This window comes from Eulemur rufifrons, chromosome 16 (assembly GCF_041146395.1).
Source record: "Eulemur rufifrons isolate Redbay chromosome 16, OSU_ERuf_1, whole genome shotgun sequence".
NCBI classification, from domain to species: domain Eukaryota; kingdom Metazoa; phylum Chordata; class Mammalia; order Primates; family Lemuridae; genus Eulemur; species Eulemur rufifrons.
The window spans coordinates 44,457,310-44,481,581 of NC_090998.1; the positions used below are offsets into that span (position 1 = coordinate 44,457,310).

The window sequence follows — 24,272 nt, forward strand, 5'->3', positions numbered from 1 at the left end:
TCCCAACTCCCACCCTAAAACTCCATTTCAGTTGCCCTAGGCCAGTTCCTCTCCTGTGTACACAAAGGCTTCAACAGGTTGAAAAACGGGTTAAAGGCCAGGCGCAGTGGCTCATGCCTATAATCCTGGCACTCTGGAAGGCCGAGTGGAAGGGTGGATTGCTTGAGGTCAGGAGTTCGAGGTTGCTGTGAGCTAGGCTAACGCTACCGCACTGTAGCCTGGGCAACACAGTGAGACTGTCTCAAAAACAAAAAAAAAAAAAAAAAAAAAGGGTTAAAGCAGGCAAATACAGCATCTGCCTTTAGAGCTATCAACTCAGGAATTCTCAATTATAAAATCTTAGAGAAGCTGTCTTTCCCAAAATCCAGGTGATGACAATATTCCTTACTCCAGAGTTGGCCTTTTTTTTTTTTTTCCTTGAGGCAGAGTCTCACTCTGTTGCCTAGGCTAGAGTGCTGTGGCGTCAGCCTCGCTCACAGCAACCTCAAACTCCTGGGCTCAAGCGATCCTCCTGCCTCATCCTCCCAAGTAGCTGGGACTACAGGCATGCACCACCATGCCCAGCTAATTTTTTCTATATATATTTTTAGACGTCCAGCTAATTCCTATTTTTTTTTTTTTTTTTTAGTAGAGACGGGGTCTCGCTCTTGCTCAGGCTGGTCTCAAACTCCTGACCTTGAGCGATCCTCCCGCCTCAGCCTCCCAGAGTGCTAGGATTATAGGCATGAACCACCACGCCCGGCCAGCATAGCTGGCGTTTCTGAAAGGACTTAAAAGGTACCTGAGTGAACAGTAAGGATTGATGAAATCTTCTAGTTGTTTGAACACAATAGGGTTTTTTTTAAACATTTTTTTCTCTCTGAAGCTAAAAGCTACACAACAGTCATGCTGATGCCTTTAGCATGCTCCAGAGAAAGGAGACCAAGTTATTATCTAGGACTTTGAGGAAACCATTCCTTCAAAAGGGGCGGAACCCAAACTATGTTACATTGTAACAGCAGAATGCCAGACGTTGTTATGTCAATGCCCAGGGCCCCTGAAAAGTAGGAAGGTTCTCTAGTAGTATTAAAAAAAAATTATTTTGACTATCATTCTGAACAGAGCCATACACTGAATGAGGTTATGAAAAATAACTGTTTTCCTTCTAAATCCTCATAATACCCCATGGATATTTCTTACACTTCCCATCTATCAAGGTTTTTGTTCAGTATGTTTGTTTTCCCACACACCCTACCCACAGCTTAGCCTGTGAGCTCCCTGAGCACAGCAACAGCACCTGAAGGATTAATCTTTGTATCCCCCAGCACTTCAATAGTCTTGAATATCTGACATAAAGCAATGCTGAAATACAGAACATTTCTATACTGACAAACACAAGCTATGAGGGAATGAAAACTGCCAAAATGCAGAAGCTCAAAGATTTAGGAGGACAACACATTTAGTTTATTTCAATCAAATCACAACACTTTTCTTTTCCAACTGCTGCAAAGTGCATCTACAATTTTCTATTACAGATCCACTTTAAAAAGGTTTCCTGTGACATTACAGCAAGCCTCTTTTTCAAAAAGAGGAATAATCCCAAATTCTTCCTCAAATAAAAACTCCATTCCAGTAAATGGTAAATACATGAAATTACAGTAAGCCAGACACTTAAAAGGACAGCCAAGGAGTCTTCCAACAGTTTATTAGAAAGAATGTAGACATTTAAAAAAAATCCCCACTGTCATGAACATAAATTGAGGTTTTCAGCCCTGGTATAAGCTGAATCAAAAAAAAAGAAATAAAAAACCCAATAGTGTATTAACATTTTTTCACTCATTTGCCATACTGACAGTGCAAATACAAATCTGGTCTAAATGTACAGATTCTCAAGCAACGACGTACAGCTTTCTTCGTCCTCCATGCTAAAAGATGTAAAAGCTTAAGGGCCAAACAATACCAAATGTATAGGCTTCAAAACCATCTAAGTTAGGGCATTCACTAGTTTTAGCTAAGATACATCTGGAACACTGACAAGTGATTACTTACATACAATAATGTAAATTTTTTGAAAAATAAACTTTAGTGGAACAATTCCTTCAGGACATACCAGAGGAACAACAGGCTACCAGTTTAAGGTGTCAGCCAATTTGTTTCAGCCACTTTTAAGTTCATGTTCTAAAAGTCTAAAATTTTGTTATCTTTCCCTAAGCTGAGAACTTCCTATCATGTCAGTATCTATGTTATGAAAAAAAGGAGACTTAGGTGAAACATTTTTATTTATCATAACTGCTGTATCAATTGCCTAGGACCTCAACAGCTTCATGGAAGTCTGGGAAATGTTCATGCATAAGGTTATTGCCTTAGCTGATTAAAATTGCCCCATACAATGGTACTTATCAACCCTTAGTGAAGCCTTTAAAAAACAAACAGGTTGAAAAATGGGTTAAAGGAGGCAAATACAGCATCTGCCTTTAGAGCTACCAACTCAGAATTCTCTCAATTATGAAATCTTGCAGAGAAGTTATTTGTCTTTCTCAAAATCCAGGTGATGATAATATTCCTTACTCCAGATCTGGCATTTCTGAAAGGATTTAAAAAACATCAGTATGAAGAACAAGGGAATAATTAACCAATTTAAAGTCTTATATGGAAAAACAGCCAAAAATAGAATTAAATAGTTCCCTAGTGAATTAATTGGTTGTCTTACTATGTCAAATCATTCACATTTCTGCTTTGGCTATTTGAAGCCATAAAGACTTTTTCTTCCAATTGTTAACAAGTTAACATCTCTATTTTTACATACACTTACTTTCATCATCACTGTCTTGTGAATCCTGCAGAAGGGGAAATAAAAAAAAGTTATCAAGCTGATCAAACATTTCTCTGCTAACTGAACAGTTTACCTTAAAAAGCTGAAGCACTGTATTTTTGACTAAAGCAGCAAAGGTATATGGTTTTATCAAGCCTAGGAATTTATAATCAGACTTAAGATCAGGTTTACGTAAGGTGAATGAATGTATAGCTCAGGATCTATCTTCCTGTAAAAACTGGTGTGTGCCTTTTGGTGAGGAATTAGCCCACCCTTTGAACAACTCCCTGAATTGTCATCTTCTCTCTTGGCAGTCAACAAAAAAGAAAAAAAATGGCTCGATACAAAGACCAATGGACTAATAGAAGACAATGAACTGTAATCCTAGCTGTTAAATTAGTCTAAGTATTCTCCAAACTGCATTAAATAACTTTCTGGAAGATGTTAACAGGATGCCAGAAGGGGGGATGTTGAATAAAGTGGTTTAGTCTAACTCTTCCTTTTATAGATTTGCAGTGTTCACCTGTTTATTGTTCTAACCCATCCTGCTATAAAACCTATTTAACTTACTTAAGTCAAAATAAGTTCTAAACTCTTAATTGAATAGGTATATATCTCTATGCAATGATTCTTTTGAAATCTGGTCCCTTTAGGAATGGTCCACGGAACACCAGTTCCCTAGTAGGTACCAATCCCTTAAAAAATGGGCACATTTTAAAAATTGCTTTTCCCTATAATATTTTTTAGAAAAAAACAAGTGGCAAAAAAAAGCAATCTCGAATCTATATAAAACAACCTGTAAATACATTGTTTCTTACTATTAAAGTAAACAGAAAAAAGAATTTATAGACTTACATCATCTGCTCCATCTACTTCTGGTAAATCTACATCCTCATCACCACCCATGTTGTTCATCATCTATTTGAAGTGTAAAAATTAGTTTTAAAAATGATGTTAAATTAGGCCCTAATTATTAGGTTGCACACTCCAGAATAAATCTTAAGTCTGTCATAGATTTCCACAAATGAAAAATGCAAAATAAACTTAAGCACCTTCACTTCTGGAAAAGGTAGATTATAGGTAATTAAACAAAATCCTTAAAACCTGAAGGAACTTAAGACTAAGTTTTCCCTGAAGAAAAGTGAAGTTATTAAAATTCATCCAGCAAGATAGCTATGTATGATAGAGAAATTAAAATAAAAATTCTGAACAGTGGTTACCTCTGGTGGCTAAGGAAAAGAATGGGATTCATCTGCAATTGCAAAACTTTGTGTCTTAAACTAGGTGGCATGTGTTCTATGGTTCTCATTATGGTTTTAAATAACGTGAAGGACCACTAAGTGATTTAAAACAAAGACCTCCATGATTCACTTGTATAAAAGGTCTGAATATTGAACTGAAGGCTGAACAGTAGTAACTCTGAAGTTAACCACAAATAAGCATAATTCTTGAAAGAGGTACACACTGTGGAAAATACCCATGAATACTGACAATAAATTGGGACCAGAATAGAACATACTTACATGAAGTACTAACTCCCCATCTTTAGTTGTTTAGAATCTTAATTTTTTCCCTAAGACTACAGTGAAATAGCATAGTTGTTTATAATTATGAAGTAGTATATTATTTTTAGAGATACAAGTAACAAAAGACTAAACAACTATCATTAGATGGGGAGGGACTTATCTCCAAATCAAAACTTTTTTGTAATGTTTAGATTTTAGAAAAATAGAATTATTTACACAACCATGCATAACACATTAAAAAAAAAACAAAGACTTTAAAAACATAAGATTACCCAGATTTCAGAATTGGAAGGGGCCTTAAAGGGGTAACTAGTCATACACACAAATGTTCAGCCTTAAAAGAATGGAGCATTATTCAGCCTTAAGAAAGGAGGAAACACTGCCTTATGCAACAATATGGATGAACCTGGAGGATGTTAGGTGAAATAAGCGAGTCACAGGACAAACACTGCATGATTCCACTTTATAAAATAAAATAGTCACATGGTAGTTGCCAGGAGCTGGGGGAATAGGGAGTTGCTGCTGTTCCCACAAGTATAAAGTTCCAGTTATAACAAGATGAATAGTTCCAGAGTTCTGCTGTACAGCATTGTCCCTATAGTTAACAATACTGTATCGTGCACTTAAAAATGTGTTAAGAGGATAGAACTCGTGTTAAATGCTCTTACCTCAATTAAAAAAAAAAAAAAAAACTATACACACACATGCACACACAAAAGGATACGTAGTCAAAATCTCCCAGTATAAAAATTTTTGACAATCTATCTTGAATAACATGAATAACTGGTAGAGAGTCTCCCTACCTCCGAAGGCACTGTTGAATACTTCTGTTAAGATTCTTTGAGCAGGAAAAATGCTCAAAATGTGCCAAGCACAATGCTAGGTGCTGAGGATACAACAGTAATAGAGATAGAGAATTGAACGTATTCAAGAGCTATTTAGGCGGTAAAACAAAAAACAAAGATAGCACAGAACAACAAAGATAGCACAGTAAAAAGTAGTGTTATGAAGTTGTGACTTATACAGCTAAATAAATGGTGGCACCAGTCACTACAGGTAAAGAATAGCACAGCTGAGGAGAATCACATGAGTATAATATCCTCCCTTCCTTTCTGCTTAAGTCAAGGTGCCAGCCAGAGCCATGTGAGGAGACATGTTAACTAAGTAGTTGCATACATGACACTGGAAACTAAGATCCTTTAACTCTTAGTTCTCAAACAAGAAATACAAATAGAGTCTAGTTAATTAAAATTTTCAAATTGCAATGAGAAATGGATTTCACGGGTATACATTCAGCTTACAACTTCACGTTGTTCTCTTTTCTACTCAGCCTTATTCCAGTACATTAGATAAGGTCTATCTGTCTACAGGGAGATCCAATCATTTTTTTTCCTTGGCCATGGCAAAATACATTTGGGTGACACCTTAGAAAATAGGCTTGCTTAAGCTTAAACCCCTCTCCCTACATACCTCTCAGTGTCAACTTCTAACCATAACTATTTCATTTAAAAGTTTCTATTTGTGTTACATGGCTCTCAAACAGAAGCCAACTATTGTAAAATGTTTCAATGTTGAAATAAAACTAGCTGTGTTGGACTGATTAGCTGCAGAGTTTATTCTTTGCCTTTATATGCCAACTTTAGAACCTAACACTAATTTTTAAAAAAATTGTAAAAAAGGTTCAACTTCAGGATTAAATTACCATTGTTAAGACCTTATTTGTTGATACCACAAAATGGTCTTAAAACCAAATTAAATTGACTATATAGAAATGTACTGTGTACTTGGGGGAGAGGGATGCATTTAAAGGAACTTACCTCAGAAAAACGATCAAAATTAGACATGTCTTCATCTGAATCATCTTCCCAGTCTTTCCAATTATTGAAGTCCACACTAAGCCAATTAAGCTATAGATCAATAAAAATAGCACCCTATGATTAGGTAAATTTGCACCTGGCATGCAACTTCAGACTTTTTTTTTTTTAAAGTACAGGTCTCACTACACTATATTGCTTAGGCTGGAGTGCAGTGACTATTCACAGGTGCAATCCAACTAATGATCAACAAGAGAGTTTTGACCTGCTCCATTTCTAACCTAGGCCAGTTCATCCCTCCTTAGGCAACCTGATGGTTCCCCTACTCTTGGGAGGGGAGTACTGAACTTAGTACACACACCCAAATGGCATAGTACACTACAGTCCAGAGCTCAAGCGATGCTCCTCCTGCCTCAGCCTTAAGTAGCTGGGACTACAGGCAGGCACCACCACACCCAGCAAGACTACATTTTTTTGAACTGTGGGTTCATACACATTAGCACACACAAAAAAAGAGAATAAGCTAATGGAAAAATCAGTGGGAAATCAAATGCAGCAATGGTAAATAAAGTCTTATGCAACATCTTTCAAAATTGTTAAAGCTTCCTTTTGGACAACGAAAATCTACTGGTAGGAACTATTCTCAAAATACTTAAATAATTTAAAACTAATAAATATCAAAGTAGACCAAAAAAATAGAGAACATAATAAGCCTTTATAATACTTATCTATGAAACAAAAACATGTAGTGTACGAATTCCTTACACCAAACAAGTATATTTTTTATTACTTAAAATACTACTTTTAAAAAAGGAAAATGAAACCTACCTTTGCCCTTTCTTTTGTTAACCTTGGCCATGACTGGCCAGATTCTCCTTTTCGTAAACAACATAAAATTGATCTGTCCGTTCTTTTATGCTTGGAATCCTAAAAACAAAAGCACCATCATCACACACATCATGTCATTTTACAGTGATAATTTCCAGTATCACTACAAGACAGAAAGTAGCTCCTTTCTCATCTCCCCTCTCATTTCTTTCCTTACATTTTCTCTAAACTCCAAAACAAACATGCCCTTGACTACTAAAAACTTCAAACTATCCAACTGCCAAAAAAAAAACAAAACACCACCAAAAGTTTCCAGCTTAACCGGTATCATTTTTTCTTCCCGGTATCATTTTTTCTTCCCGGCACAAGGTGAAGAGAAAACATTTGCATTTTTATTTAAAAATGGTACAACCAAGGAATGGTTTTAAAGGTTCCATCCTTAAAAAAGACAAGCCCTCAAGAGTACTACCATGAGTCCAAACAGTGATAGCAAGAACAAAAAGTATGCAGGGAAGTACTTTGAAGGAGGAAAAAATATTGCAAAATGTAAGTATACCTAGTTAGCCTCTGGACTGTTAAACAGAATTAGTGCTTACTACTAAAGAGTACTTTAAGTATATTCATTTCCTCACAATTTAAATCAGGATTAAAGCATTAAGACTACTTACATTTGGATCAATACAGTGAAAAAGATCAATTTCATTTAAATGTTTAAAATTATCACTTCCTCCAAGACAACTGAATAAAAGAAGAAAAGAATGAATTAAGCCTCTTCAGAGATAAAGATCAGTAATAATTTCAATGAAAAAACAAAAAGCAAAACAAGCAAGACTAAGTTATTCAGTTGTCTGAAATAAGCTTCCTACGCAATGATGTAAAATGGTAATTTACCTGAATGTAAGTTTGGATTTCTCAAAATTTACATTAACATCTTTACTGTCTTCAACACAAAATTCGATGAAGACATAGTCCCTTCGGTCGTACCACTTTGCAGAAGCAGGCTGCCTATAAAGATGTAAAATTAGACAACGTCAAGCGGGAATTCATTAACTGACAATTTACATAATCTCCAAAATTTAGCATGTAAGTAATGCATTTTCCTACTCCATTACAGCATTGATTGTTTGGGGGCAGTTTCTCACAATTTTAAACAGAAACTACATGTTTACCCTTACAGCTACATTCCAACTCAAAACATAGGACACTAGGCAAGATTTAGTTTCAGAGTGATATCAATTTCATAATAGGGATTTAAAAACCAAACAACACTTAATAGTTAACCATTTAGTTAGTCCTGTGGAAAAATGTGCTATTCCTTTAGAGCCCCAGTTCTGAAATTAAACTTTATACAATTAATAAATCAAGAGAACGGATCCACTTTCAACTGAAATACAGTATTTATTATCTCTACTTCCAAGGTTAGAAACTGTGGAACTAAAATGTATAAGTGTCTGCAAAAAACGTTTTCAGCTGCAGCTTATTTCTGACCACATGAAAACAATGGGGGGGAGGCTACAAACAAATCTGCTAACAAACTTTTAAAAGATTCTAAAGAATGACATTAAAGAATGAAGTTTCTGTACAACTTCATCTTTTACTCTATACCTGTATTGATACATACTAAAAGCAACACACTGCTTTTTCCTTAATACTGTTAACCTGCTCCTGTCTGCTTCATACTGTCAGCTACAAGAGCTCTACCCATCTATTAAAATTGTTTTAGAATATGGCTAACAAACCACTTGAGGCAAATACATTCAAATACAGTTGATTGATAGGCAATAATGACTATGAGGCAAATAATTTTCTTTGAAGTCTTTATACAAACGTTTTCACATGCATCAAAATTCAAATTGTCACACATGCAAAATTAACAGCATTTGCCTCTAAAGAATGAGCCAGAAAGATGAAGGAGGTAGAACCACATCTTACTCAACTGTTTCAATTATTTTTTAAAAACAAATATGCAGGCCGGGCGCAGTGGCTCATGCCTGTAATCCTAGCACTTGGGAGGCTGAGGCGGGCGGATAGTTTGAGCTCCAGAGTTCGAGACCAGCCTGGGCAAGACCCCCCCATCTCTGCTAAAAAAAAAAAAAAAAAAAAAAAAACCTAGAAAGAAATTAGCTGTACAACTAAAAATATAAATAGAAAAAATTAGCCAGGCATGGTGGCAAATGCCTGTAGTCCCAGCTACTTGGGAGGCTGAGGCAGTAGGAGTGCTTGAGCCCAGGAGTTTGAAGTTGCTGTGAGCTAGGCTGACACCACAGCACTCTAGCCCAGGCAATAGAGTGACACTCTGTCTTAAAAAAAAAAAAAAAGAAAGAAAAAAGAAAGAAAAAGAAAAAAAAAAACAACAAAAAACAAACAAATATGAAACAACAACAACAAAAACAAATATGCACTGCTTTGATAATTAAAGTTACTTGGCATACAGGAATTGTACTTTTTGCAACTTTTATGTAAATCTAAAACTACTCCAAAATATTCAAAATAAGTTTAAAAATATATATTCTAGTGCTCCACATAAAACTGAAAGCCTGTTTTGTCTTCAAGTTTGAAATTCCCTAAAGAGTAGCAGTCAAGTCCTATAAAGTTGCAGTCCACTGCCCATCAACACTTTTACACAGCTTTTAAACTAATCATATTGATTATCAGATTTGAAATAGGTTACAAAGCACACGTTTAGTTTGCAACGTCTAAAGGTCAGTAAATCAGCTGAGAGTAAAAGCTATTTCTTTAGGCATCTGCAGATTTTTTTTTTAATTTTCAGATTTTAAATGCTTCTGAAAAATAAGTCTAAATCACAATTTCCCATGTTAACATACCTAATAATTTAGGAATTTTAATGAATAGGCCACACATTATTTCTAGCTCATTTTCTTGCGAACAGTATTCTCCTCCTTATGTGGTTAACGTGTTCTGTCTTTAGCCGAAATATTTGCCAACTTAATAAACAACAAATTTTAAAATGCAAATGACTAATAATCCTTTTTAAAAAACAGTATTAATGGTTAACAACAGGGGCAATGAGCTCTGCAGTACAAATATACCATTTGCAACAAAAAGGAACCAGAGTTCCCTTAGAGGAATGGCTGATCCCAGATATAAAGTGGGAAACATGAGCTTGGGACATTTTGTACAAGTGAATCTTTAAAAAGCTATAAAAGTCCAAACAAGGAGCAGCAAAAAGGGTCTGCTTTATGGCCAAAGACAATTTGAGCAAACAAAAAGACTGCAAATTGATTTACATACACTGAATATGAAAACTCTGAGTTTGTATCAATTAAAAATAAAGGCATCCCTCCGTAATTCTAGATCACAAGATGCCAGACATCAATTCTTTACAAATTGTCAGTGAAAGAATTAGGCATTTTCCCTTTCTTCTCTTCATGAACTTTTATTCATGAAAACTGAATAGTACCAGTTCATGAAGGAAACTTTACAGAATACTAGCTTCCTTGTAGAAGGAAAGATCATCAATGGATACCACCACTGACAATGATTAAACAGTCGATGAAGAATTTACCAATCTTAGCATCACTAAAAGTGAAACAACCAGACATACATTTCTTTTTTTTTTTTTTTTATTTTTAGCCTCTATATTCTCAGCAGCACAGACATACATTTCTGTTTGATGCAACACGGTGTATCCCATAGTATTATGATATATACTTATTTGAAAAAAAGTCTGACTTCAGTTTAAGAAATCTTTAAAGCTTAATTCCAGCCTACAGGGAATCTGAAGAAAAAAGTTAATTGACACAAGGCAGGCACAAATCCTGAAGCATGGTTTAACAAATTAATGCCATAACAAAGGTGAACTGCTCTAGATTAAGAGAGATCTGAGGCAGGGCCTTGTGGCTCACCCCTGTAATCCTAGCACTCTGGGAGGCCGAGACAGGAGGATCACTTGAGGTCAGCCTCAGCAAGAGGGAAGTTTGAGACCAGCCTTGGCCCTGTCTCTACTAAACACAGAGAAATTACCAGGGCATGGTAGCGTAATCCCAGCTACTCTGGAGGCTAACGCAGGAGACTTGCTTGAGCCCAGGAGTTGGAGGTTGCTGTGAGCTAGGCTGATGCCACAGCACTCTAGCCCAGGTGACAGAGGGATACTCCATCTCAAAATAAATAAATAAATAAACAAACAAACAAACAAAAAAGCCTTCCTTCCTCAAACATTAAGTAATCTAGAATTTTATCACTGTTACGTGCTGATTTGTGTTCCTCCCAATATTCATTAAGTCCTAACCCCTAACATCTCAGAATATGAATATATTTTAAAGACACAGGGTCTTGGAGTAGGTCCCCTAATCCAACATTACCAGTGTCCTTATAAAAGGAGATTAGGAGGACACAGTTACAGAAGGGAAGACACAGAACAGCTATCTGCAAACCAAGGAGAGAGGTCTCACAAGAAATTAATCCTGCCGACATCTTTATCTTGGGACTTCCAGACTCACAGAATTGTGAGGAAATAAATTTCTGCTGTTTAAGCCACCCATCTATATAGTACTCTGCTACAGCAGCATTAGCAAATTAATACTATGACTAAGCCCGGCATCATGGCTCCCACCTATAATCCCAACAATCTGGGGAGGCCAATACAGGAGTGTCACCTGAACCCAGGACTTCATATGACCTCAACTTCACACAAAAAAAGTAAATTAAATTATCAAGGTCTGGTGCTAGCAAGTGCCTGTAGTCCTAGCTACTTAGGAGGCTGAGGTGGGAGGATCACTTGAGCCCAGGAGTCACAGTGAGCTATGATCATGCCACTGCATTCTAACCTGGGCAACACAGTGAGGATATGTCTCCAAAAAAAAAAAAAAGAAAGAAAAAAATTTTTTATTTATCTAAATCAGAAGGTAAGCTACAAGCCAAAAAATGATTTCTGCATTAAAAAAAAAAAAAAAAAGTGGGACAGACATATTTGTGGCCTGTAAAACCTAATATTTACTAGCTGACCCTATTAATATTTACTAGCTGACCCTATATACAAGTTTGCTGACCCTGATCTAAACCATCAAAAAATCAAAATTATAGGGCCAGGCACTGTGGCTCATGCCTGTAATCCTAGCATTTTGGGAGGCCGAGATGGGAAGATTGTTTCAGGGCAGGAGAGAGAGACCAGCCTAGGAAGAGTGAGACCCCATCTCTACAAAAGAATAGAAAAATTAGCCAGGCCTGGTGGTCTCAAAAAAAATAAATAAATAAAATAAAAAAATAAATAAATAAAAATAAAAAAAATAAATAAAATTTCAAAATTATATATAAGGGGGGAGGGATGCCCTACACTTAACCTAAGTCAGTAATAAACACACATATATTCACTCATTTGAAAGGGGAACCAAATGTTTATGAAATCTCTTTTCATCTTGCAGGAAGTTCACCTCTTTTTCTATTAACCAATGGAGAAGGGGCTAGTTTAGCTTTAATTCTAGCTTCTAATTATCTCTCGCCTTTATATTAACACTGGCAAAATTCATGTCCACTGTTCAAGTCTGTTAATTCATTTTAATATATACCTATAGACAAAAACTTTTTTCACTTCTGCATACATTATGTAAATAACCCACTACTTAAAGCAAAAACAGCAGCAAAAAACTCCACAGCAGGGCATTTCATGCTTTTCTGACAAGCATTTCTAAGCTCAACATTAGGGCTATATATACCAGTTCAAGCATTTAAATTTTACATCTAAAATTCTCTGTACTTCTGTCTAAAATGTCTCTTAGCCTTAGAAGGACAAAGACCATATTTGTTCCCAAATACCACAGATTTTAATATGCTAGTATTTCGTGGATATTAATTCTAATATTGAAAATTATAAGCACCTTCACTTAAAAAAATGGATGCACCAGGAAAGCCAGATGGAAATAATTTGCTAAAGAAAATGTCCTGGTTATTGCAATTATTTTGATAGTGTACTACTATGTGCAAAGCATATTTTATTATAAAAGAAAATTAAAACACCTCAAGTCTTTTATGAACTGGTAGGACAGGTATATTATACATAATTTGGGGGAGTTTATAATTTATTCCGTAACTGGGTAGCTAAAAAAATACATTAATTCCAGCTATGCAGCTATCATTATCATTTTGGAACTTTGGAAGTCTTGAGGGCAAAAAAAACCCTAACAGAAGAGGCACACTGACAAAAAAGAATGATAGATAACAATACAGAATATAACACAATTCTACGCCATGTAAGTTGTCTCTACATCCAATACCACAAAGCTCCAACATCTTTATTTTCTTTTTCTCTCAGAATTTCCAGGGCCCTGAAGTTTTTATAAGTACAACAGACTATCATATAGCAAGCATGAAAAATATCTTTAAGTTGGTACATCAGAATTCAGTGAAACAAAAAAATGTTTAGAATACAAATGACAGGCCTACAAATCTTAGTTAATACCATAATAATTCAAATTTGGCTCTCTGAAATATTTTAGATCAACCTCATTGCTACAACCAATGCAGCATACATATGCTCTTCACATCGAATTACACAGAATTCTACATTCTGTATACCCTGGTACATTTTGCCCTTGCTATCTTTATTATCTCTCTCTCTCTCGTGGTAGTGTCCAATCAGAATGGTTTGTTTGTAAATCAAAGTTTCTACATATATAAATGTGACAAATCATCATTAGTATCTAATTTTTACTTTTATAAATGAGTGGGAAAAAATTAGGATACTATCAACCAGTCACAAAGTATTAGCATCTTTAATACACATAAACAAATGTACTGGAGAAAACAGCAACAAAGACCATTTAATAAAAATGTTCTATGTTTCTAAGAGTATTTAAGAAACTGCAAAATGTGGCATAAGGATATGCTAATCAATAATCTTTATGACAAAATGGTCAAGTATTTTAAAACTTAAATTTTCAATTAATGGCCTCATATAGAAATTAGAAAGAAAAAAGTTAAAAAAAATTAATTTTGACTAAAAAGCCTTCCAAAAAAAAAAAAAGCAAAGCAAGCTGGCCAGGCATGGTGTACCTGCAATCCAGCACTTTGAGAGGCCGAGGCGAGAGGATTGCTTGAGGCCGGGAGTCTGAGGTTGCTGTGAGCTAGGCTGACACCACCGCACTCTAGCCAGGGCAAAAGAGCAAGACTGTCTCAAAAAAAAAAAAAAGAAAGTATATACTGACTTCAGACTTCTTAAAATGTAGCAAAGCCTTAAATAATAGAATATAAAATCAAAGATTAGATTTATAGATGGCTCTCACAAACTTTTATCTTTCAACTACTGACCACCAATCTACTCTCCATTCTGTATAAATACAGAATATTGTTGAATTTGACCAAAGATGTGCTATAGGAGAACACAGGACCAACAGTAGAAGACCCCAGTTAGTCCCAACCCTAACCATCAAGCACTTCATGTAGCCAAGTCTTACAGCTAAAATAAATGTAGGGTCTGAATGTTTTTAGACAAATATTCACTGGACATACCAGGAATTGCTCTGGATACATTAGTCAACAAAACAGACAAAAACATCTGCCTTGAGAAGCTTCCATTCAAGTGAAATGTAGCCCAAAAGCCTTTTACTAAGAAACATGGGGGTGGGGGATCACACCCACTACTAGCTGTGGCTTATCTTTCTTGACATATACATAGGTGATTGCATTGCAAAATAATCTTTGGTTATCTATCTTTAAATTATATCAAGAGTTACAGAAGAAAAATAAAATTCATTGAAACAAAAGAAAAATCAGCTGTAAGAAAGGATGTTATCAAGTTCAGAAGTACTGATTTAAAGACTAAAAAAATTGTCTATCATTTCCAAAAGGCATTCAAGAAACTGGTAAACTTCAGTTTGTAACAAGTGAGGAATGAGGCCGGGCGCGGTGGCTCACGCCTGTAATCCTAGCACTCTGGGAGGCCAAGGTGGGCGGATCGTTTGAGCTCAGGAGTTCGAGACCAGCCTGAGCAAGAGCGAGAGCCCACCTCTACTAAAAATAGAAAAATTATATGGACAGCTAAAAATATATTAAAAATAAAAAAAAAACAAGTGAGGAATGAGACATAAAAGTTCTACTACAGAAAGGAAAAAATTATTCCCAAGTTTACAGATTAAGCAGTTTTTCCTTGTTAGGTAATTATTAAAAGCTCCACTTATGTCTGAAACCAAGCTCTCTCTCATATTCTTTCCTCAGGGAAACTCTAGATATGCTTCTCATATTTTCAGGTCTTTTGTATACCAGATGTAGTACTATATAAAACTTTCTGAAAAGGTGATCTGAATAAAACAGCTACTCTGATTCCCAAATTACGTACCAAGGTCCATCAGGGCACCAAGGAGGAACTAACAAGGCTGCCTTGGGGTATTTTAAATTTTAGGGGAATTCAGTGATAACATCAATCAAGATAGCAAGCAAACTACTACTTTGAAATGGTTCAGTTTCAAGATTTGATTGTACTACATCACTCTCCATTAAGTTTCTTCTCAAAAAGCTGGATCTCTGGTGTGGTTGCTGTGATTAAAAAATAAAACAAAAAACACAAGTACTTACACACAAAAAATCTTGTACTGAAGGTCTGTGTCCAGAAAAAAATCAGTGGGGAACAGGAAATGAGATGGAAGTATCCACTCTGATTTCAAGGTTTGAAAAGTTATATAGTATCCAAAAGGCATACACATTCCATTAATAATTTATACAAAAAACCTTGTTCTTTCCATTTATATGTATTAGTTCAATGTGGTGTCTCCCCATCCCATCCAAACAACTTTGTACCTTTCCCACATTCCCACTTTTATGCATTCTTTATTTTTTTTTTGAGTCTCACTCTGTAGCCAGGCTAGAGCGCCCTGGTGTCAGCCTACTTCACAAAAACCTCAAATTCCTGGGCTTAAGCGATCCTCCTGCCTCAGCCCCCCTCGTAACTGGGACTACAGGCATGCTGCCACCATGCCCGGCTAATTTTTTCTATATATTTTTTCTGTTTTTGAGACATAGTCTCGCTCTTTTGCCCTTGGTGTCAGCCTAGCTCACAGCAACCTCAAACTCCAGACTCAAGTGATCCTTCTGCCTCAGCCTCCTGAGTAGCTGGGACTACAGGTATGCACCACCGTGCCCAGCTAATTTTTTCTATATGTTTTTAGTTGTCCAGCTAATTTCTTTCTAATTTTTTTTTTTTTTTTTTTTTTTAGTAGAGACGGGGTCTCGCTCTTGCTCAGGCTGGTCTCGAACTCCTGACCTTGAGAGATCCTCCAGCCTCAGCCTCCCAGAGTGCTGGGATTACAGGCTCCCGCCTGGCTTTACTCATTCTTTTAATACCCCCAGGGCAGTTAAAAGAATTTGTCCCACCGGGAGGCTCCCGCCTGTAATCTTTACATTCTGGGAGGCTGAGGCGGGCGGATCACTGGAGCTCAGGCGTTCAAGATCAGTCTGAGCAAGAGCGAGACCCCGTCTCTACTAAAAATAGAATGAAATTATCTGGCCAACTAAAAATATATATATAGAAAAAATTAGCTGGGCATGGTGGCGCATGCCTGTAGTCCCAGCTACTCGGGAGGCTGAGGCAGTAGGATCTCTTAAGCCCAGGAGTTTGAGGTTGCTGTGAGCTAGGCTAACGCCACGGCACTCACGGCACTCACTCTAGCCCGGGCAACAGAGTGAGACTCTGTCTCAAAAAAAAAAAAAAAAAAAAAAATTTTTCCCTATACAAATAAGACTTACACAAAGTCAACTGTCAATCTCTCATTGCCCCCAATTACAGACACATTTTAGACCCTCAGAGCTCCATTATGGTATGTCAAGAAGTATGGCACAGGTTAGTCATCACAGAAGCAGCTTAGATTATACAGTAAACCTGAACTAAAGACACAAGGTTATTTTCGTGGCAATAAAAGTATCACCTGGGCCTGTCGAGGTGGCTCACGCCTGTAATCCTGGCACTCTGGGAGGCCCAGGCAGGAGAATTGTTTGAGCTCAGGAGTTCAAAACCAGCCTGATCAAGAGCAAGACCTACTAAAAGTACAAGAGGATCGCTTGAGCCCAGGAGTTTGAGGTTGCAGTGAGCTATGATGATGTCACCGTACTCTAACCCAGGGCCACAGAGATTGTCTCAAAAAAAACAAAAAACAAACAAAAAACCAAAAATGGGTACCACCTGGAAAAGTAATAGTTTTCCTTTTTGTGAAGTGGAAAATATAAGCCTTCTGTCAGAAATCCTCAGTTCCAATACTATTCTGAACACCCTTTTTATGATACTATCAGTGCTTTGTGAATAGTTTTAAGGATTAGATCCTGCATTCTAATAATATTAAACATTTTTAAATTAGAACACCTGTGATATAAATCCTTTCAATACACATAATTAAACATGTTCGGAGACAGAAAGGGTCCCGGCATGAATACTACCAATAAAGTATGGCTATATGTGAAGAGAAACCGTAGTACAGAAAATGCACAATAGTACATTTTATTCAGCTTTGGAATACACTATGAGGGGAGAGCATACCACTCAAGCTAAGGTTAGAAGTAATTGGCATCTTCCTAGAAAACCAAAAGTTCAAAGGTGTACTGGGGAAGCAGCTTCATTTTAAAATCTATTATTACTGGCAATCCATACAGTAAATAATAAATTTAGTACAACATACTTTGTATTTCCATAACAAAGTACACCCGATGCAACAATTCTCCATTAAAAGCTCAAATAAAATATGATTTTAGGTGTTTAAGAAAGAGCTAGGTTGATTCTGAACAGCTGGTATTACAAAGGCATTTTTCCCCCCTGAAAAAGAACAATCACTAACCACATAAAACCTCCAAATGAAATAGCTTCTACGTTTTTAAACTGAGAAAATCCAATTAAACAGGAGAATCTTAATTTAGCAATAAAATACCACACTGGAGCAATTTGTCTCCTCCAGTTTCTACTGCCTTCTAGTTAAAACCTAACTGAGGACAGAAAAAAAAAAAAAGGAAAGAAAGAAAATCTAGTTACCAGGTTAGTGGTTAGAAAATCAATACTGAACAAAGGCCATCATCAGATACTCTTCTCTTACAGAAATTAATTGTAAAGCATGACAATTTGTTTTGAAGGCTAAGGACAATTTTATTTCTGGAATTAATTCCTACAAAGTTGATTGATGGCAAAGACTGTAACCAAAGTTAGAGATAGTCACAGTACATTTCTGGACAATTTATTAATTTAAATACAAGACACTGAGGCACTGTAATGTAATATCTCAAATACTTCAAAAGTAAATAGAATATTTTACTTTATATCTAGTAATTGGTCCAACAGCTAATTTAAAAAGAAAATACTAAGTAGCACTCTCTGCAAGGCTAGGTCTTAAAGGAAAGAGGTCCTAAAATCCTAGCCGCTTAATTAGGAGCTTTTCTATAAGCTGCTAGACAAAACTTTTACAATTTAAGATTTAAAGAAATTTAACTATAAAATCACTAATAAAGGACTTTAAAATGACAAAAAACACCCCACAAGCCCTTAAGACACCCAGCATAAACATAAATGTCTCTCTCTACATCTAACAAAATTTTGTAACAGACACCAACAAAATGAACAATTATGGGCTGGAGTTTTCCTAGGACTGGATGATCCATTCATTAAAGGTTTCTCCCGTATCAAATGACTCATAATATTCATTTTATAATTTCATTTAAATCACTAGTGTAAGAGCCCCTGAAAAATTTACAAGATGGCACATACTGAACATTTTAAAGAGGATTTATCTAGTCTCTTCAGAACACTCGTTTTGAAGGTGGCATTCTCTTAACTAAAGAGAGTGCTTTTTGGAATACTGACTGCTACACTTTTCATCTGAGTTTTTAATCTACTTACATAACCATTTCTTTTTTGTTGTTGTTTTTTAGGGTCTTGCTCTGTTGCCCAGGGTAGAATGCCATGGTGTCAGCCTAAATTACCAGGCTCCAGAGATCCTCCTACCTCAGCCTCCCAAGTAGCCAAGACTATAGCCACCACACCTGGCTAATATTTTCTATTTTTAGTAGGGTCTCACTCATTCAGGCTGGTCTCCAACAAGCAGTCCTCCTGCCTCAGTCTCCCAGAGTGGAAGGATTACAGCTGTGAGCCACTGCACCCGGCCCATTTCTTACATAACTATTTTATGTTACCTCCAGACAGTGTTATTTCAAGCTATTCTGAACATGGTACTTCTTCATGAAAAGATATGTTTGGCTAAAATCTATTAAAAGTTGGTTGTAGAACCTGTAGCTAAAAAAGAAATGCAAAGGAAAAAAAGTTGGTAATGCCTTATCTGACAATTCATTTTCTCCTTATAGATTTCCAAATATAAAAGGCATTTTAAGGTTGATAATCTTTGCTACATTACTTACAAAGGATTTCAAAAAGAAAAGTGGCAAAAGTTATTTTATAAAGATTTGTATCTTTTTTCAAAAAGCCCTGTATTAGTGGGCATGGTGGCTCACACCTGTAATGCCAAGACTTTAGGAGGCCAAGGAAGAAGAATCACGTGAGGCCAGGAGTTCGAGATCAGCCTGGGCAACACAGCTGGACCTGTCTTTACGAAGAGATTTTTTCAAAATTTAGCCAGGCATGATATCCAGTACTTGTAGTCCTAGCTACTCAGGAGGCTGAGGTGGAAGGTCTTTTCAGCTCAGGAGTTCAAGGTTACAGTAAGCTATGATCACTCCACAGCACTCCAGCCTGGCTGACGGAGGGAAACTCTGTCTCAAAAATAAATAAAAATTCTTCTATTAGATATCATGTTTTGGGGGGAGGAGGACCCTCCAAAATTCTAATACATGCCTTTACAGTAATCCATGTTTCTGGAGGCTTGCTCTGTCATCTACTGGCTTTACTGTATCCCTTACTTATCCATATAGATTTCTAGCCAACATACTCATCGTTATTATCATTAAGTGACCCCTTGAAAGTATTACTTTCCGTTGGAATAAAAATTGTTCCTTTCCATTGTTCTCCATACCTAAATTTTAGGGCGCAGAGTGTACCAAAAACGACACACACGCGCGCGCGCGCGCGCGCGCGCACACACACACACACACAACCACCACAGATCAAAAAACTAAAGAATTCCAAACCCTATAAAAGTAGCAGTTCTCACAAAAGGCAAAACTTTTCCTGAGAAGTATGTTAAGAAATGGAAGTGGGGGTTGGGGTAAAATAAAAAAAAAAATAAAAAAAGAAATGGAACTGGCAGGGCCAAGAATTCTTACTTAGTTAAAATCCCAAGGTTACCCTTTATCATAATAAAACTAACATTGCTAAATAATCTGTAGTCACCTCCACATGAAAAAATTTAAACTCTTTAGGAGAATTTAATTACGTACCTATTTCATCCTACACTGAGCCCAAATAATGAAACCTCGCCCGAAGTTTAATGCAGAACCCAAAAAACGTCCACCGGTAGCTTTCCACTCGACACGTGCAGAGCTACCTGCTCAATGATAACTCCTCCTCGCTACCAGGGAAGCGGCTGAGTTTTGGCGACCTCTCCTCTTTTCAAGACACTGGAGTTAGTATCCCTGGAAGTACGCATACTCAAAAAACCAAGACACAGGAGAAGGAAGTAAGTTGTGGTGACAGCATGGCCTCCCTACAGTTGCCTAGCAGTACCCGCCGCTCACCGCGGAGGGCCGCGTGGTGCTCTACCAGAGCACCATCAGGCTTCTGGTGGCACCCACCACAGGTGCACTTGGCCCTGGGCCTGGTCCCAGCATCAGAGAGGGAGAACCAGACTGCCCAAGAAGCCAAGTTGCAAGCCACAAGAGTCACGCCTCCAGGGTGCCCGCATGGCAAAAAGCTCACAAGAGCTCAAGGCCTAGGGCTAAGTTACGGAGTGAGAAGAGTAACCCAGACTGCCAAAGAGGGGAAAGTAGGATTTCCGGCACGAGGAAGCTGAGGGACGGTTTAGAGGCGGGGGAAGCGGACATCTGGAGGAAAAATGTCCTCCACCCGCCAACGGTAACCGGAACAAGGATCGCAGACCTCCCACCCCCAGGCACCAACGACTGCTACCAGTAATGCGAGAAAGCCGAGGGGGCCGAAAGCGGAGGGAGCGCAAGGGACCGCTTCCCGGCGGCCCCAAACGCGGCCTCGGCCTCACTCCCGGGCGACCTTCCTTTGGCGAGGTGTCGCACTCACATTGTGAACGGGGCAGGGGGACGGGCGAGCGGGCCTCTGGTGGCTGCTCCTAAGGAGTCGGCTCCTCTCCGGTGGCGACTCCGGCGTTTTATCCCCGGTCGCGGCCTTTTCTGGCTCCCCTCAGGCGACGGCGGCAGCGGCGGGCTCGACCTGGGTGCCCAGAATGCACCGCGCGGAGCGGCTCCTCCGGTCGGGGAGAAGAGGAAAGTGTAGCAAAAGGGGCGCGAGAACGGAGAATGAACGTGCGTGCGTGCGAGCGAGCGAGGGGTGGTGAGGCCGGGCGGCGGCTGGTGACGCAGCAAAATGCCCGGGCCCTGACGCCGCGCGTGCGCAGTCTTTGTTTTCGGGCTCCTGCGCGGCTTTCTAGAGATATCTACGGAAAGGGCGGGGCTTACCAGCTCCTTCGCGATCCTTCCTGGCGCCGGCCCGCCTTTCATCCGCTGCCCCTCCCCCGCCCGTCCTGACTTGTTCCCGCCTCTCCTCCCGCGCTCCCGTCTCGCGTTAGAAAACCGTTGGCCGATAACCGCCGGCCACGCGACTTGGGCTACTTTCCTGAGAAACGGCTGCGTTGGCAGTAGGAGAAAAGGCTGAGGCAGGGGGACGCGGAGTCATTTCCTTGAGAATTGAAATGGGGCATTGGTTACTCCTGTGGGAGTAAACCAGCTCACTGAGGAAACATGCCACCCCAAAAATATGTGATGATATTTGCGGAATAATCTGTGCTGGTGATATTTGCGGAAAAGGGCCAACTTTAGAATCGAGGGACTAGGTCCACCTTGCCATTTTTCTGAAGGTTGGAGACTGTGTCCAGGAGCAGCGGAAATTCGAGGTCATAGGCTGAGGAGGAGCGTTTGCAGTTTGGGGTGGGCATTTGCCCCTGCTTTGAGTCAGTGCTGTAGGTGAAACAGGAAGGATATTTGAGGGGAGAGTCCAGGTTTCTGGGAATGGAGAGGCTAGGACTATGGGTGTCTCCAGGCACATCAGTTGGGGGCGGGGGCTCCCTATCTGTTTGAAAAACCATTATCTCTTAAGCTTGGTGCAGCTGCACTGGGTTCGGGTCGAGAATCAAAACAGTACTTGCTCTTCAAATCACAAGTTGGTGAGAAAATGATTTTTTTTTTTTTTTTGGAGACAGTGTCTTGCTCTGTCGCCTGGGCTAGAGTGCCATGGTGTCAGCCTAGCTCACAAGCTACGTCAAAAAACTGGGCTCGGCCGGGCGCGGTGGCTCACGCCTGTAATCCTAGCACTCTGGGAGGCCGAGGTGGGCGGATCGTTTGAGCTCAGGAGTTCGAGACCAGCCTGAGCAAGAGCGAGACCCCATCTCTACTAAAAAAATAGAAAGAAATTATATGGACAGCTAAAAATATATATAGAAAAAATGAGCCGGGCATGGTGGTGCATGCCTGTAGTCCCAGCTACTTGGGAGGCTGAGACAGGAGGATCGCTTGAGCTCAGGAGTTTGAGGTTGCTGTGAGCTAGGCTGACGCCACGGCACTCACTCTAGCCTGGGCAACAGAGTGAGACTCTGTCTCAAAAAAAAAAAAAAAAAAAAAAAAAAAAAACTGGGCTCGAGCGATCCACCTGCCTGAGCGATCCACCTGCCTGAGCCTCCCAAGTAACTGGCACCACCACGCCCTGCTAATTTTTTCTATTTTTAGTAGAGATGGGTCTCACTCTTGCTCCGGGCTCAGGTTCGTTTTGAACTGAGCTCAAGGCATACTCCTACCTTGGCCTACCCAAAGGGTTAGGATTACAGGCGTGAACCACCACACCTGGCCAATAAAATTTCAAAAACTGGAAAAAAAAAAAAAAGTACTTGCTCACTAGAAGGCTACTTAACGATGGAATAAGGGAGAAATACTCCAGTACTTCCCCAGTGAGAACACAAAGGGAGGCATAAGAATAGATGTTTGGGATGAATGTTTGGGGGCGTCATATTAAGCAATAATGTATTTGGTGTTTATATTGTGCAAGAGAGGTATTGAGGGTTCTGTGCTTGGACCTTACCTCAGATATCATTAAAAAGGGAAGTTAAATCCCAATACTGTGATTCTAAGGAGCCTACTGCCTGTCAGGAACACAAAATGAACAAATCAAGGTAACTGAGTGGTATAATGGAAGTACAAAAAGTAATGGGTGCAGAAAGGGAAAAGTCTTGTGGCTGGAAGAGACAGAAAAGGCCTTGTTAAGAAAAATTATTCAGGGCCGCGCTCAGTGTCTCACGCCTGTAATCCTAGCACTCTGGGAGGCTGAGGTGGGCAGATCGCTCGATGTCAGGAGTTGGAGACCAGCCTGAGCAAGAGCGAGACCCTGTCTCTACTAAAAAAAAAATAGAAAGAAATGATCTGGACAGCTAAAAATATATATAGAAAAAAATTAGCTGGGCATGGTGGCACATGCCTGTAGTCCCAGCTACTTGGGAGGCTGAGGCAGAAGGATTGCTTAAGCTCAGGAGTTTGAAGTTGCTGTGAGCTGGGCTAACGCCACAGCACTCTAGCCCGGCAACAGAGCTAGACTCTGTCTCAAAAAAAAAAAAAAGAAAAGAGAAGAAAAGAAAAATTATCCAAAACATGGAAATAAGGCAAAGAGCGCAGGGGATGGCCTTTCAATTCATATTGGACCGTTGTTTAACCTGCCTGCCCACGGATATTTGATTCTAACGGAGAAAGTACCTGTGTTTGATTTTGCTAGTTACAGTTAGAGCTGTCAGACATTGTAAAATTACTTCTTAAGTTGTAGATTTCTAATGTCTGATAGGGAAAGCCTAACCCAAAAGTTACGATCTTATTGCTCTGTAGGAAACTAACCAGTTTTGTTTAACCTACAACCTTGTTCTGATTTTTATTTTTATGCCTATGAAGGCCTTGTTTCTTAAATGTTCCTGAAACCAGCTTTACCATCTTATTGGTTCCTTCAATGCATTCAAATCATGTTTTTTAATTTTTTGAAAATTCTACTTTGACAGCCTTATAAAGGTGACAGCAGAAATCTTGATAGGTGAGGAAATAGAAACAGAAGTATGTCTAGGTCCAAGGTTGGCCAACTTTTTCTCTAAAGGATCAGATAAGGCCCTAAGGTCTCTATTGTAACTTCTCAACTCTGCTGTAGTAAGGTGAAAACAACCATAGACAATATGTAAACAATAAATATAGGTAGTTATGTTTGAATAAAAATTTAAGGATGCTGAA

General features: G+C 38.7%; 1 protein-coding gene across 5 annotated transcripts; it reads right to left on the bottom strand.

The window, feature by feature from the left end:
- Positions 1-1,420: 1,420 nt before the first annotated feature.
- On the bottom strand, positions 1,421-21,387 carry PTGES3 (prostaglandin E synthase 3). Of its 5 annotated transcripts, XM_069489280.1 has the most exons (8): positions 21,085-21,387; positions 7,851-7,964; positions 7,628-7,697; positions 6,960-7,058; positions 6,135-6,224; positions 3,647-3,709; positions 2,792-2,816; positions 1,421-2,563 (listed from the first exon to the last, which is right to left on the bottom strand). In XM_069489280.1, coding segments are annotated over exons 1-8 (483 nt in total). In that variant the 5' UTR covers positions 21,087-21,387; the 3' UTR covers positions 1,421-2,543. The 5 variants fall into 5 exon arrangements, with proteins under 5 accessions (XP_069345381.1, XP_069345384.1, XP_069345383.1 ...); XM_069489283.1 differs by lacking the exon at positions 6,960-7,058; XM_069489282.1 differs by lacking the exon at positions 6,135-6,224.
- Positions 21,388-24,272: the final 2,885 nt, after the last annotated feature.